The 16,045-nt window shown below is 48.5% G+C and overlaps 5 protein-coding genes across 5 annotated transcripts; 1 reads left to right on the forward strand and 4 right to left on the reverse strand.

The window, feature by feature from the left end:
- GIQ15_05056 (translocase SEC61 complex gamma subunit) lies at window positions 1–356 on the reverse strand (the record flags this gene model as incomplete). The annotated part of the gene is made up of 3 exons (XM_033552473.1): window positions 1–41; window positions 104–190; window positions 272–356. The coding sequence occupies 3 exons, from the start codon at window positions 354–356 to the stop codon at window positions 1–3; spliced, it is 213 nt and encodes a 70-aa protein (XP_033406203.1).
- A 1,111-nt stretch (window positions 357–1,467) lies between these two features.
- Window positions 1,468–2,875, forward strand: GIQ15_05057 (uncharacterized protein; the record flags this gene model as incomplete). Its single annotated transcript, XM_033552474.1, has 3 exons — window positions 1,468–1,961; window positions 2,024–2,676; window positions 2,760–2,875. 3 exons carry the CDS (start codon window positions 1,468–1,470, stop codon window positions 2,873–2,875), a joined length of 1,263 nt encoding a protein of 420 aa, XP_033406204.1.
- A 759-nt stretch (window positions 2,876–3,634) lies between these two features.
- GIQ15_05058 (WD repeat protein) lies at window positions 3,635–5,620 on the reverse strand (the record flags this gene model as incomplete). The annotated part of the gene is made up of 4 exons (XM_033552475.1): window positions 3,635–3,825; window positions 3,933–4,680; window positions 4,749–5,102; window positions 5,192–5,620. 4 exons carry the CDS (start codon window positions 5,618–5,620, stop codon window positions 3,635–3,637), a joined length of 1,722 nt encoding a protein of 573 aa, XP_033406205.1.
- Window positions 5,621–8,017: 2,397 nt separating this feature from the next.
- Window positions 8,018–10,108, reverse strand: GIQ15_05059 (MYB DNA-binding domain-containing protein; the record flags this gene model as incomplete). The annotated part of the gene is made up of 1 exon (XM_033552476.1): window positions 8,018–10,108. The coding sequence occupies one exon, from the start codon at window positions 10,106–10,108 to the stop codon at window positions 8,018–8,020; it is 2,091 nt and encodes a 696-aa protein (XP_033406206.1).
- A 2,721-nt stretch (window positions 10,109–12,829) lies between these two features.
- Window positions 12,830–14,512, reverse strand: GIQ15_05060 (uncharacterized protein; the record flags this gene model as incomplete). Its single annotated transcript, XM_033552477.1, has 3 exons — window positions 12,830–13,123; window positions 13,207–13,695; window positions 13,766–14,512. The coding sequence occupies 3 exons, from the start codon at window positions 14,510–14,512 to the stop codon at window positions 12,830–12,832; spliced, it is 1,530 nt and encodes a 509-aa protein (XP_033406207.1).
- Between the last annotated feature and the right edge of the window lie 1,533 nt (window positions 14,513–16,045).

Consider the following 16,045-nt stretch of genomic DNA (forward strand, 5'->3'; position numbering starts at 1 on the left):
TTATGCGCCTCCAACGAGGATGTTGTTAACGGGGATGTGTACTAGATGGGGAACGTGCTATTAGCAATTTGTTCACTGGTATTTGACGTGAGTCTTGACTAACTCAGCTTGATGAAGTATCCGATTGCTCCCATGATAAGGAAACCGAAGCCTACGGCCTGGCTGATCTTGAGGAACTCGCGCTTATCGGCTATGATCAGAAGAGTGTTAGTCGAGATAACCGTATAAGCTCTATGGCCGCAGCAGACTCAACAGGAGACATAGGACATACGCTTTGTGCATCGGTTTACGAAGAGCATTCCATCCCTGACGAAGTCCTTGGGGATGTCAGCGAGTTCCTGAAAGGCGTCCGACATGGCGACTGATGCGAATTGGTATGTGTATTAGCACGGCCGTCAATGGATATTGTCAGATCTGTCCGAGTCTAGATTGGTATTATATCCTCTTCGTCGTCGTCGTCGTCGTCGTCGCCTCTTCTGTTCTCTTCTTATGCTCATCTCTTGATGTTAGGTAGAGATCTGGTCTTTGGAAGATAGTTAATCCGGTCTCCCACGTGACGCCACCCGCTAGTCCTTATCTGGAGCGACCGGGCTCTACGCAACGTCCGTCTCGTTCTTCGTCTTTCGCGTCAAGATCTCGACACCAGGACACTCATCTCGCAGTTCGCGCTTCATCGCCAGATACCGACCGGACTCTCTGTTGTGCGCGCCAGCTGCTTGTCGAAGTGCTGGTTTATGCGCATCTTGCACGCAGACGCTGCTAGCTTAAGCTAGAGGAGAGGCTCTTACCTGCAGAGCTCACACTAACCACCTCAACCCTCTCCCCCTTGCCCTGGCCATCTAACAACTTGTTCTGCCCGTCTGTCCTTACTAGGAGGTCTCTCATTGCTCTCACATTCGCTTCCTCAGCTTCATCAGCTTCCTCAGTGGAGAACAAGCGCTATTCCTGTTGGAACCCTTACTGTGACAGACCGCTGTGGTTAATTTGAAACCTTTGTCCTGTACTTGCCATCGAAGGCAGTCGGGCTTTATATTTGGCTCAACGGAGCAGATCTCGCTTCTGCCAGTTATCTTGTCTTGTGTGTGTCATCCTTTGAAACTATAACCGACGGGATTTGTACGTATCTCTTTTGATTTCTTCTCACTTGCGTTGTACCCTCACCCTCTCTCATGGCCATTTTTTATATTCGCTCGGTGTGCGGCCTGGAAGACAATGGGGTACGAGCCTCGAATGGTTGAGGCCTCTTTTGACTACCACAACAGCTTCGCAGACTCCTCATCTTACACAATGTACCTTTCCTTACTAATTTGGCTCCCTGCTCGACAGACCTGTACTCTTGAAACCCATCGAATCAAGACAACTCCCCAGAAAGCTGTGCATAACGAACTATCAGGAACAGAAATCAAATCATTGCTCTCAGCTTAAAGAAAAAAAAAAAAGAACAAACTCCCCAGACAATAAATCGCAATGGCGACTGAAGATGATAACTTTGATATTGATATCTATGGAGATGGAAGTGGGTTAATTGATGAAGGCCAGGATACAACCTTTAAGACAGAGGAACCTGAACTCGTACTCGATGCCCCAGACAACCAACAAACCGGTGGGAACGAGGACGGATCCGATGAGAAGTATGGCAACAGTAATAACAACATGGACGAGAGCCATAAGATATTCAAGACGGGCAAGTCCGCTTCCGAAACACCACAGCTGGTGAACAATCTACCACAGCACCCCCCAGCACCTCAACAGCAGCAGCAGCAGCAACAACAACAACAAGCACAGCAAGGTGTCAAAAGAAAGGAAGTTGATCCGGATGCGACATCTGCCCTTTATATTTCGGACTTGCACTGGTGGACAACTGATGACGAAGTCCGTGGATGGGTAAACCAGGCCGGTGTCGAAGACGATCTCAAAGATGTCACATTCAGCGAGCACAAGGTGAATGGCAAGAGTAAAGGGTATGCTCCAATTTCAACCTTATTTACTCTAGTGGTTGAGAATGATACTAATTCGTTTATAGCCAAGCGTTTGTTGAATTTACATCGCCACAAGGTGCTACAGCGGCGAAACATAAAATCGAAGAGATGAATACCACTCAGCAAGGAGCAAGAAAGTATACTGTTGCCTACACTCAACCTAACGTGAATCCATTCAGAACCCTGCCCAAAGAGAACCCAATGCGCGGCGGAAAGGATGATCGAACCCCCAGAGCCACACCAACCGGTGGTTTCAATGCTGGCGGCCAAGGAAATTTTGGTATGGGTAACACAGGTGGATTCCGCGGTGGCCGTGGCGGATTCAACAATCGCGGCGGCATGAACCAGAACATGGGTTTCGGTGGTGCTAGAAATTTCTCTCCAATGGGCGGCGGCTTCCAGGGAGGCGCCGTTGGCGGAGGCTTCCAAGGCGGGCCCATGGGAGGTATGCAGAACTACGGAGGTTTCAATAACCGTGGAGGAATGATGAACAATATGAGAGGCGGCCCCAATATGCGTGGCCGTGGAGGAATGGGTGGTGGCATGACTAGCCCCATGATGCCTGTCGGCGGACCTATGGGAGGTGTTGGAGGTATGGGTGGAATGGGTGGTATGGGCGGAATGCCCATGGGCGGGATGCCAAACCAGATGGGCAATATGATGGGTGGGATGCAAGGAGGCAACATGGGAATGCAAGGTAAGTCTTCAAGTGGTGCGAAATTAATTTCCCTCTCACGCCATACTCCGTCTGGCCCATTTTGCTAATTGACACTTATTCAGGTCAAGGCGGTTTCCAAAACCAGAATCCTCATTTCAACCCGGCCTTCTTTGGCGGCGGTGGCAATGATAGCGGAGCCTGGAACCCGCATGGTGTGAAACGAACTCGACAGGAGTAAAAAGTCCACGGGCAACCCTGAGCATTGAGGCTCGAATACCGTGCGAACAAGACGTTTAGCGTCCGTTGGTATTTACCCAACGCCTCCCCGTTGTTCGGCAATCTCTTGGACTCCTCTTCCCCCCGGACCATCCATGCAGCGATTTCTCTTTCTGTATTAAATAACGCAATATTTCTTTTTACCCATGCAATTTTTGATCTTCGTCCAACGCGGCAACCGGCTGCCTCGACCCCCTTGCCGAACCTTATCATTCGCCACGAAGATACGACGGTTTTTCACCCTTCAAGCGGAGGCGGGACAGGGGGCTGGAGCTTCATCAATTTCTTTTCTTTTTCGAAGGCCTGGGTCTCTGTTTACTTTTTGTGTTTTCTCTGTTCTGCCTTGTTAATGAGCAAACGGTATCTCTATTTCTGCGTTTAAATGGCTCGAACTCAGTGAATTATGTTATCACATGGAGTTTATAGGTTTTTAGTCTAGGAATCTGAAATGGGGCTTTGTCATTATTTTCGTCTACAGTCGGTCTTGTTTTTTATGTTTTACGTATACAGTTGATAGAGGAGGGGAGTGGCTAAGCTTGTGCGCTATATCTACACCCCGGTGTCTTCGAGGGAGTCAATCCCTTATTAGTTGATTTTGAGTGCTACCTCAAGAAATAAAAATAATCCTTGAAAACCCCGAACGCGGCACATCGCCTATGAACGCCGTATCATATCCGTTACTCATTGACTTAGGTAGCTTTTACCCATCCTCTCGACATGGTTATTCTTCCGCCATTCTTATTTCTTCCGCAATTCTTAAATCTTCCTCTATCATGTCTTCATAGCCGCCATCTGAAGGTGTGTCCGGTCGTTGAAGTTCGGAGTCTAAATGTGTGCCGTTGCCCTCTGACAAGCCCCATGAGTGAACACTACACGTTCCTTCTTCCCTACCCCAACCATTCCACGACGTAGCTAGGAGCCGTAAGTTAGATTCATATTCAAGAAAATGCACACCGTAAATAAGGCGGTAATGCGTTATGCTAGAAACGGCCCGCGGGGAAGAAGGGGGGTAATCATACCTGCTATGATAGGAGCATCAGGGTGCCAGCTAGCATCCCTGACACAAGCCTTCACGGGTTGATCTGTTCCAATGCGCGTACCCTCTTTGCCGTCCCAGGTGTGACGCGTGGCTGCTCTAACGTCAATCACCTTAGCTAAGGTAGCGTCAAGGTTGTATATATAGACCTTTCCATCCTGACTCCCTGTATATACGTATCTTGAATTCGTGCTTCCAGCTGGTGAGAAGTGACAGCGAATCAACGTCCTAAGCACTCCATGCCCGTGGAAGGTAACGACAGAACAATCATCTGGATGGGGGGTATATTCATCTTTCCGGAATGGGCTGAACCGATAGTCGAATCCAGTTGAGTATATATTGCGACGGTTTTCTATGGAATTGCGGTCTGTTGCCATTTTCCGTAAGTCCCAAAGCTTCATCGTCTGGTCTTTGGAGTTAGATAACACATAGCGGCCATCTCCTTTGCTGTCCACAAACGTTACACCTTCTGTGTGACCGATGAAGACTCCGGCTGCTCGGCCATCCGCCATTGACCGACGGTCCCATACACGAATATTCGTATCATCAGACCCGGAATAGAGGATGTGGGGTGACATGCTATCACCGTAACAAACGGCATTGACATCATCGGTGTGCCTCTGTAGTTGAAGGATATTCTTGCGGGTCTCTATGTCATAAACAACGACCGCGCTACTGGAAGTTCCAGCTACCAGTTCTCGGCCGTCTCCTGAGAAACGAACGGACCATATCTAACGCACATGTCAGTTAAAGTCATTGGCTAGTGTATTCGCCAAAAAGCTAGCTATGTAAAACGTACCCCAAAACGAGAGGTGAGGGGCCCATGCCGTCGCCCGTTATCGAGATCCAGGAGTATTGGATTAGTGTCAGATGATGGGTCAGTTCCAGCCAAGCATACCACATGTCTTATGGAGCTGTATGCTAAGAATCTATTGTCTGGACTTAGGGTGGCATCTGTTATAGTCCATTGACCATGCGGATACGTGACAGTTTTGTAATGGCGCCAGATATATGGATTGGAGGTATCATACATCCGAACCTTGAAGTCTTGGCAGGATGTAAAGAAAAAGTTCCCATCGTCGGAGAACTGGCCGGAGTAACATGGCAGATCGTAATGTATAATGGTATCAACGGGGGTACCAGGAAGGAGGTCCTAGCAATCCGTGTTAGTTTGCTAGCTATGAGCTGGAAAGTAATAAAAGCGGGAAACAGAGGCTAGTAATATGAATTATAGTCTCTCACCTGCGATATTGCGCGGGAATATCGGCTTTCAGCACCCCGCGGCCCTGCCCCCAGTTCTCTATACATCAGTTTTGCCGACAGCTCCTTCTTTCGACTTCTCAACTTGTCGGCGTAGTATGTATTATTGCCATAATCCCCAGAGGCCATCAACTCCCTCCCTGCCTGACTTGGAGGCTTCGGGTATAAATTTGGTCTCTGATGTATTGGTAGTGGATGGCGGTTCGTTCCATGCAGGTAATTAACACCAAAACCGTCATCGTCATCGATTGATCGCGATCGCAACAACCCGTGACCTCGTAGTATACGATGAAGTTGATTGGCACCAAGTAGCCGGAATAGTTGCGCGGTGGTTACTAACACCAATCCGATCAGCAAGCCAAAGGGGAAGGTGATTTTCAGATTCCATGCGAGGGAGACATTGATGTCCATACTTCTTACACGGTCAGGGTCATTCTGGCGATCTGCGTTAGATCCCGCTGCCTCTTCACTTTGCCCTGGATGAAGTGAAAATTGGAGCTCTACGTCGTGCTGATCCTCATGGCTATCGTCATCCTCCTCGTCGTCATCGTCTTCATCAAAATCTTCATCTTCGTCGTCCGTATCATGTCTTCGTCCCGTTAATGGATTCCAGTCGTCATTATCCATGTCATCCTCATCTTCCCCATCTCCCACATGGCCCCATTCATGAGCTAAATGGAATATTGAGTCCGAGTTTGCGGGAGATGCTGCTTCCTGCGGGTTGCCCTGTTCTGGCCCATGACTAGACATAGTAAGACCGGCAAACTTGCAGAGTGGGTATAAGTTATGAATAGAAGTAGAATAATGATATGCTTGATGAAACGGCTTGGGAGTTGCTAATATATCCTGTCTAAATAAAAAAAAACAGTATCTGTGGTAAGGTAGAGAGGTAACTAGGGGAGGAACGGGTCCGCTACCCCAATAGCGTCATAGGCCTGGAGAAGGTGGCGTTAAAGCTGCTATCTCCTATGTCCGACAAGCATTAATAACGGACTCTCGAGCTGTACCATTCGAGGCTGTAGACTGCAGCAAAGGGTGTCTGATATTGCATCCTCCTATTCAATGGGTGTTGTTGCTTTGCCGGACTCTCCGCGATGTGGAAGCTCGCCGTCCTTTTAAGCGCTGGTCACGTGTGGAATATATGCCAAGGATCCATTAATAATCACATAAATAACGCTAGTCCAAGTTAAGACCGGAAGAGGAAGAATATGTGGCCGAGAGAGAGTCCCACTTACTTCCGCTTTGGGCACGCAGACAAGGCCGAGCTTCCTTGATCGCATTAACCGCCAGACAACGACGACGACGATATCAGCCAGCAGACAGACGTCTGTAACAGGAGAATAAACACCGAGTCAAGTTGAAGAGGTACAGAGTATACTGCTACCGGCCTCATATAACTTATCCTCGCTTCAGCTCGTCACCGGCGACCTGATATCCTCCATTTCTACCCCCCCACTTCAGTGCGGCTCCAGCTCGCCATTTAGTTGATATCAAACTACCCGACAAGTATCTACGACCGAGCAGTCCAGAATGCAGGCAATACCAGATGCTCGTCATCAGACGTTCGAGGAGATCTATGGGCCCCCGGAAAACTTCTTGGAAATCGAAGTATGACCGTGTTTTATGCTGTCAAAGACCATGCATTATACTGACTTCCTGGCTCTGCGCATTCATAGGTGAGAAGTCCTCAGACTCATGGCACATCTCGCAACATGTATACTTCGTACGAAATCGTCTGCCGGACCAATATACCCGCCTTTAAATTGAAACACTCCGTTGTTCGCCGTCGATACTCTGATTTCGAATACTTTAGAGATATCCTGGAAAGAGAAAGCGCCCGAGTCACGATACCACCACTTCCAGGAAAGGTATTCACGAACCGGTTTAGTGACGATGTGATCGAACACCGTAGAGAAGGGCTACAGCGGTTTTTGCAAATCGTAGTTGGTCATCCCCTGCTTCAGACCGGAAGTAAGGTGCTAGCCAGCTTCGTGCAAGGTAAGAGTTTACCTCTTATGGAATTCTAGTAGAGTAGATCCATGTACTGACGTCTCAATTTTTTTTTTTTTTTTAGATCCGAACTGGGATCGAAACGCATGGTGATAAGTCCATGTTTGTTTGACATATTGACCCTCGCGAGTGGCGTTCAGCTCTTCCTTTTTGTTTCGCCAACAAGAGGAATCACCGTCTACCATTACAGGCATACCGCCCATCATATTTGCGGCGGATGCTAGCCGCAACTCGCTGTTTGCTCCGTTGTTATGATTAGTACCCTCTTTCCCTGGGAGCTGTTAAACCTTGGGTGGTCTGATGCTGTCTAAGTCATTTATCCATGTTCTCACTCTATGTCACGCTCAGGAGCGCTGAATAACCCCAACAAGCAAAGAAGCCTAGCGCTTCTATCCTCTTACTACTTAATAATTTATGCTTATTCTTCAAAAGACCAGGCAGGGAGGTCAACAACTGATTTCTAGTCCTATATTCCCAAGCGTTCTTTTTAATTAATGCAATATTCAGCGAATGGTTTCTGTTTCCTCCATTTTCCGTCCACTGTCACTTTATATATAAAACCACTTTTGTAATTCACGGGGATAGTTTTTCAATATATAATCTGCCACCTATCACATGTATTTGTAAATTTACATCATATCATGGATCTAAATGTAAAAGAGAGCGATATGTAGGGTTATTTTTGCTAAATATAACTGCAAATGTAAATAATACATTTAATGTGTAGTATTTCATGACATTCGTAGCATCGTTAAGGCGTTATTGAAGGATAGAGTCAACCAGAAACCAGGGGCTCCCTTATCCTAACTCCTCCCACACCAACGGTGGCAACGTAATATCATGCCATCGCCCCAAGGCAGTCTCTCCGTTAACAGCGCCAGCGCTATCATCCATTGTTGTGAATGCAAACGCAGAGCTCAGTGGCGGTGCTGGAGGAAGCATAGCAGGGTCAATTGGTGCAGCACCGGCAGCTGTACTAAGTAATAAGGCATCGTTGGCTAGAAGAGATGATGGATTAGACTTTGAATTCTGGTCGCCAGCTGCAATCATATTGATACCGCTGTTACTTGGCCGCCTAAGGGTCCCCTTTCCGTATTGGGGGTCTTCGACTGTAGAAATTGGATTCAATGATTGGCGACGTTCCTTCCCCATAGTAACAATTGGCGTTGCTAGAGTCGGGAACGGTTTTTCTTCAGCGACAACATCAGCTCCAATAGCTGCTGTAGCCCCATTGTTAAGAGTGGCAGGTATATTTTTCGCTGTTGCTGACCCTCCTTCCCTATATGCGTTGGGGAATTTCGTTCTGAAACGATCCCTGAGATCTGTGGCCTTTCGATGCATTAAATTCAGGTGTTTGTCTTGCCGTATGAGCGTCCACTGGAAACCATGCACTGCATAGCCTTTCAACAGTGCTTCGTCTTCCGCCTGTGTGAATGGACGTCGAGAACGTCTATTCGCTTTGACCGTGGTGTCCGGATCAGGTAGACCAAGTGCAATTAACGTAGATTTTGTTTTATCAGAGAGAGTTTCAGCTCCCTTGGCCGAAGGGGATACTCTGCGGCGAGGCTTCTGTGTTATCAAGGATTTTTCTGGGGTAGAGGTGTTTTCAGTGCCTAGTATGAGTGTAGAAGCAGGTACAGGGGTGGATGAGACAGGCGGGATATTTGCGGCAATACTTTGCAACGTAGTAGTGGTGTTAGGAAGAGCGCTTGATTCGGCAGCACCTTTAGTTTTCCTGGGGTCTGGTAGGAATATTTTCCCGGACTGAGGATTATTCACACCACCCGCAATCGTGGTTGAAACGCCTTCTGGACGAGGTTTTCCATCAGGTTCATAGGCCCACGAGCAGCAGACACGAAACCTGTCCTTCAGATTCGCCGCCGACCTTTCGTTAAAGCTTAAATCGGGTTGTGCAAGTATAGAGGTCCAATTACCCACTCCGCATCTCACAACTCCCCGTAGTAAATCGTGAGTTTCTTCGTCCGTCCACTTTCGTGCTTTCTTCCTTGGCTGCGATTTGGGTGCAGCTCCATTGTTATACCTCTGAGTATCCTCCCCATCTATTCCCTCGACAGAGTACTGTGTGTCAGCTTGGGCAATTCCATCTATCGCGGAAACCTGGGTCTGCCCAGCGCTTGATATGCCAGTAACGTTTTCCGTATCTGCGCTAGTGGGCTCGGTTATTCCCACGTTCTTCTTGGCTGGTCTCTCTCCCTTTCTGCTAGACTGGTCTTTAGTTATACTCGGGGCCTCTTGGATGGAGCATGCCAAAATGTTTGGAGATCCATTAGGTTCGATGGGTGGGAACAAGGCAGCATTTGGAGGTGGTTCGTTTAGCCCATTCAGTATTGTCAGCGGCCCAAACGGAGGAGGTTGTTTAGGCAACTCTTTCTGATTTTTCGGTATTGGAAGCTGTAGATGGTCTCCGAATGTATCACCATACTGCTCCACTCGACGACGTTTTCGGGGCAACACCTCCTCATCAAACGAGGAGTACGGTAGCTTTTCCACTGCCCGTAAATTGATAAACGCAGGCAGTACCGTCTTAGGCAGATTATCTGGGTTTGATACCGGGTCTATAGGTGCTGCTGACGGCGCGAGACCCGTTGGCTTGTCTGTAGGTGCTGTGACGTTGAGGAACCCCGCTACCGTGGGGAGCTCTGTAGGTTGACTCGCGGTTGCAGGAGCCGGCTTGGAGGCATACTTGGGCTCCCTGATAGCTCCGGCATTGGGTTCGAGGGGGGACGGGGGTTTCCGTGACTGTGGTGGAATAGGATCGCGGAGGGGAGCAATCCTTAGATGTGGCAGCTGGTGTGCCTCTCGGTTCTGTGATGTGGTGTCATCAGGCGTGGTAGTGAAGGACGGGAGCGAGCCTATGAAGGCGTCCATGGCGAATTACGACTCGATATTGCTCTCACATAGCTCCAACTACCGCCATCGGGGGTCGAGATACCATCTGAAGTTCTTCACTCTCTTCATATCAACCATCAAACCAAAACCACGAAGCTTTCCGCTTTGGGCCAACTTTGGATGCCAAATACGGATATTTGTTTCTCCGTTTATCCGACAGCCCTCTTTCCGCTTTAGGACTAGTGGCCGCTGTTCCGGAACCTTGTTTTTACCTCGGCTTTTTTCCTAAAACGGTTGACCGCGACTTCACTTCGATATCAGAGCAACAAGACATTTACATTTTGACACTTCAAGGTGGCTCGCCTACGCCACCGAAAACGTGAAGAGGCTTTGTCTTACATTCTTTTTCTTGCTGCGGCATGCTCTAGCCCTGGCATAAGCGCCGGCCTACGTGGCTGAAGCCTGGTAAATCATCTATTGAGTTCCGTCAGATCCCTTCTACGTGTGGTAAGCGCACCAATGGCATGTCATTAGAGATTTCACCGCTACCTTGACCACACCGTGACCACACCGTGAATGGACAGCCAAGTTCTAGTAATGCCATACCGCCCTTATCGTGGTGCCTTATCCCAAGTTGACATCAAATCAGAGAACGGTAAGCCACAGGTGGAAAAAAAATTTTTGAGCAAGGTTCAATGCCATGTCCGCCTCTAGCGGTCAAATTTTGTGCCTCCTCGGCCGGATACTGTGTGCACAATACCCGGCGAGCAAAACTGCCATGATTCATGACACATTGGTACGACAAGCCCCCTCCCTGGTTGCCACGTCCTTTGAATACCAAGCGCTCTTTCGGATTCCTGCTCCTTTTGCTATCCCGCGAGTGCCGCAAGAAAAGATAAGAGAAATATTACTCGAAGCCGTCCTTGCCGACAGGATAGAGATAGATATCGCGAATAAGATATCTTTCGTGCGCCACATGCCTGCCGTGAGGCAAATCGGGGCTTCCGTCAAGCGTACGGTTCTTCCATTCAGCTGGAAGTAGCCGGCAAAAGGGTATATTATGGCTTAGGCCGGGTAATCAGGGCCAAGCGGAACACGCGGTTGCCTTTTTCCCTACTTAGCGTTGCTCGCAACACCCATAAGGGGGCAATGTTGATGTGAGTTGCATGCAAGCTAGTGGTTACACGAATTTGACAGGGTATAACGTCTCCGTTGAACCTAGCCACCCCGTTGTGGCTTCATTCGCTAGGTTCGCCTCGTCTGCCAAAGTACTCCGCATAGAGTACATGTCGTATGGCTCTTTGAATGTTCGCACAATCTCTGCGCCTGTCTGTTGGGTAAATCTGGCTATGCAGTGTAACATTCTCATTCCGGGTCGAATCCGTAAATAAGGATATTTTTGTTTGATATAGAATCAAATTTAAAATAACCAATACAAGGCAGAAGAGCCTGGTGTGGAACTCTTAGCCGATCAATGACCCCGGGTAGATTTGTACTTTCGAATTCTTGAGTGAAGTCGGAGAAACGGGCAGGTGTGGAAGGATCAGAGGAAGGATCTTCCACTACTTATTTAAACTATGTAACCCTATTAGTATGAGCCACAAACATAAACCTGGAAGTATAATCGTATATGCATATGCCCGTGAGAAGGAAATAGTAGACTGCATAAGACGCGTGGGGATATAGTTTGACTTACATGCACAACAATAGGATGTAGTCTGATAATGGAGCCAGGTACACAGGCCGTATCCACACCGCTCCAATCATGCAATGCACATATTTTTGCCTCCATAGTATCGTGCATTATTATTCATAGACCTGAGGCAGTGCTATACCACGCGGCTGAGGTGGAGAGTTAAAACATAGGGTAAAGATAGACCTGTATGTGGCGAAAAATGTTCGTCTAGCTCTAGAATCCATCCTACTGAATGCAGTGTCACTGTCTTATGCGTGGGTGGCTGGCCAATTGATGTGAAGCTGAAACGAATGCATGGCGTCGGGTATGTTTCTCGCCTATAGTGTCTCAACTCATATCATTTCAGCTGCCTCTCTTTGATACTTTGTATATTGTCGATCGAGGTCACGCCATTATCACGTCTCGATCCCAGCTTTAGATAGAGATTGGTTGGTGTCCGTGTTAAGGTTCCAATTCAGTCTGTGTGGAGCCGCGTTGGAGGCTCGAAACTCGCAAGAGGAGGATATATTAAAGCTATCCTAGTCACTAGCTTGTTAGGAGGGCCCTTTCGATCTGGTGGAGAATGGCCTGGAAGCTTCTCCCTGTCTGTGGCTGACAGATGCGCAATCGCCGGCTCTGAGAATGAAACCCCTCCTAGAGGATCTCATTCGTGCAATTATAGAGAACAAAGCGGTGCAACTTTCATATCATTTCATAGCGTGGGCCAGATTAACATAGTCCGCATGAGAGATAGGTAGCCAAGATACATTCAATTGGTGTTGGATCCTGGCACAGACGGGATGAACGAGGACCCCATTCCCTCTCTCCTCCATACAAGTGGACGACAAAAATAGCCGGCGTAAGACCACTTTCCTTTTCGTTTACCAAAGTGAGGTGGCGTTGATCGCTTAAGAGCATCAAGCCCGGGCGTCCGCTGAGCTTTGTGACGGTATATCCACTCCTATTTGGGGCCTTCGTAAGTACAATGGAAACAGCCACATGCAAAAGGAAACGGTCTTGGTTGGAAATGCTATAATGAGGGGTTAAGGCCCCCCGAACGGGACCGGCGATCGGCCCCTAATTTCTCAATGTATGGGGAGAGGGAACATGCCAGCAACTGCATCTTCTCCCTTTGATTGGTATTCCACAATATGCGGGAGCAAGAAAGGGATCCCGGGCCTCTTTTGCATAGCGTCCCTGTACAAGGAGTAGTTGCCAGCTGAATCCATTAACTCAAAGCAGTGGGTTGAGGATTGCTTGAGAGACTGTTCCAGTTCATTGCTTGGCTCCAAAAATAAGTCGAAAAGATTCATGATGGCTTTCTGAAGTCCGTAAAGTATGGCGGTAGCTGAGTAATAATTTTTCAGTCGATGTAAGATCTGCATTGGCACCCAGTTATGTTAACGCCCATCTCCATAGGGTGGTAAATGAAAGGGGTAGGAAGTAAAAACAGGATACTTACGGCAATGCAGCTTTTGAAGAAAATGGCCATTTCCGGAAGTGCCAGGCAACATTCTTCGGTAGAAGAACAAAGTAGATGCCATCTGCTAGACAAAGATCGCAATGTTGTAGTATCTTCGACAAAGTCTTGGGGCGAAAGAAAGGAGAATTCTCGTGTATCAATATGAGTGAGCTTCCTAGCCAAAGGCTCAACCTCCCTGAAGGCAAAGAAGTCATTAAGATATGCTGGGTTCGCTTCGAACGGAGAGCTCCAATCTATTTCGGCGGCCGCACGGTACTTGCGTTCGAAGCTGAGTGAGAGTACTGATAGCTTTTTCAGCATCGAGGGTAATCCGGTTAAATGGGCCTTGAATAGTTCTTGGATAGGGCGGATGATAGACCCTACAACCCATTGATTGGATTGATCGGGAACTTCACTGTTCAGCAAGCCTCTAACACTGAGGCACTGTAGAAGGACATATTGGGCAAACGGGGAGCCTTCTCGAAGGTACTAGATTTGGAGTGTTAGTGAAACAGGAAACAGGCCTAAGAAGTGACCATTCAGCTGGACGGGGGCTTACTCTCTCGACCTCGACGTAGGTATCGAACTCTCCAGGGAAAAGGTCTAGATGCGCTGACACTATATCATGTAGTTGTTTGTGCTGGGAAAAGAACCATTGAATAGACGCTGTGGGATATCCTAGGGCATAACGGATCCAGTCCTCGAATGGAACTGCTTTGAACTGCTGTGAACTCTCGGCGTCGATATAAGAGGCAATAGTCCTTGGTTCGGCGTTATATGAATAGTTTGGATGCCATCTCCATGCTTCCACAGGGGGATTCCTTAGCTGGCATAGTTCCAATATTTCCTCAACCTTGTGGTGATGGGGTAGATCCAAGGTAAACATCCCTTGTTCGGGCGGAAGTAAAGATGCAAGGAACCCAGAGACTACGTCAGCATTGCGGTTCTGTAACACATAACGAGGAAGCTCGTCGTTTTCGTACAACCGGAACCGGAGGAGCCTCTTGATATCCTGATGGTCAAAAGCCCAAAGAATCATAGAAGCCCCATCTTCCCACCATCTATATGGCACATAAAACTGAGGTAAGGCTAACTGGAAGCTGAAAGTCGGCTCTGGTCCGGTTGAGGGCAGGGGCTCCGAAGAGGATCGGTCTGCGCGTCCTTGGTGCAGACTTATGGCAGGATGAGACAATGTCCGTTGTGGTCCGGCCGGTTTTTCATGCCAGGAATGGGATTGACGCCCATGGAGGAGTGGTGAGCCCTGTCTGACGAAGACGGTGCCGTCAATATGTCGAGGGTACGCCATAGCATATAGCAGGTGGGGAAGGCAGCCGATAACTAAAGTCGCTCAACAACAGCATCCGTTGGGCTGTAGTAAGTTCCATTCGAAACTGGGAGAACTAATGCTAACTTGGGATAGAAGTATGCGTGCTCTAGCAATGAACAAGACGATGGATGAAGGGGTATTTTTTTCGGTTTCTGAAGGAGGTCTAGAAACGAAAACTGAATGTAAAAATGGGGCCTAGTCTAACAGAGAAACGGATGATTAATACTTGGAATAATTGGAGAAGCTTAATCCTGATGGCAGCAGAGGTTTGTCATTGCTTTAAAGGAGTTAGGGAAGGGTGCATTGGCCACGGGGTTTAAGGTTGGATAACCCAATAGACCAACCACACAGGGCGTGCACCGTATGATGGCTCGAGGCATTCCATCTAGACCCTTATGCTCAGAATTTGTGGGTGATGGGTTACTGAGCTGCAAAGGTGGCGTGCCTTGGCGGCGCTCTAGTGGATAACTAACATCGTGCATTGCGGGCGATGATCCAGTGTCTTGGATTCCGCCCCAGATACCCGCACAAGCACGGCGGACTAAGCGTCCAGGAAAAACGGGTACTATGCTCCAGAAGCTCAGGGCGCGGAGGTGGAGTACCGGTCAAGCACAACCGAGCAGATCGATCAAAAAGGCCCATGCTGTTATCTTCATGAAGGGAGCAACAGCTAAACTTCAGTGGCTGCAAGGGCTGGTTCCGCGAGCCATTTGTTTGGGATGTCAACGGCTAAATCCCGGCAGCTAGAACATGACCCCGTATGATCTTATGTCCTCCGTAATAATGGCACAGTAGCATGGAGCTGGGAGCCCCGTACTGCAATATTAACTAGCGGGCGTGGCCTGGGATTAGTAGCTCTATTTCCAAGTTGATTGGTTGCGGTTAGTCGGGTTATTTCGTAGAGAACGCAACGATGCTTTCGTCCAAAGAAGATCTCGCAGGAACCGGCGTCATACTGCTGGGGAGCTGACAAGCCCCGGGGAGCTCCGTGAACATTGGGCTGCTCGGCCTCCTCCCATTGGTGTGGTTGCACCCCATGTATTTTCCATGGAGAATAGGTAGTTAGTTAAGCGTATACCTAGCAACGTAGGGAGTCGTGTGCTCTATTGGCCGTCCTTTAGTTTTGAATTGTTTAAGGGGCCCATCTTTTTGGCTAGAGACTTCGTAGATGCATGGAGATGGATACCTGAGCAATCGCTCTCCCCTTAGCCGCCATTGTTAAAATTCCGCTTCATTTTCAGGTGGCCTCGATAGTTACTTGTGTCGTAGTTAGCGGCCCAGATCTCACGCACTATGACGACCCAATATCCCGGAGCACTTACGGAGTACCGTAAACGGAGTACCCAGGTATCGAGCGGAAGTGCGCCGTGATTAACAGAAAAGTAGTACGTTGTGCCTTGCTAATATCGGCTTATTGCCATCCTTCGCGCGGCGTGGCTGGCTAATAACAGCGCAGTTGTCTGACAGCCATATACATCCCTGTGATGGAGGAGACATTCTCCTGTGGAGATC

The sequence above is a fragment of the Arthroderma uncinatum genome (genome assembly GCF_011692745.1).
Source record: "Arthroderma uncinatum strain CBS 119779 chromosome Unknown scaffold3, whole genome shotgun sequence".
Classification (NCBI taxonomy): Eukaryota; Fungi; Ascomycota; class Eurotiomycetes; order Onygenales; family Arthrodermataceae; genus Arthroderma; species Arthroderma uncinatum.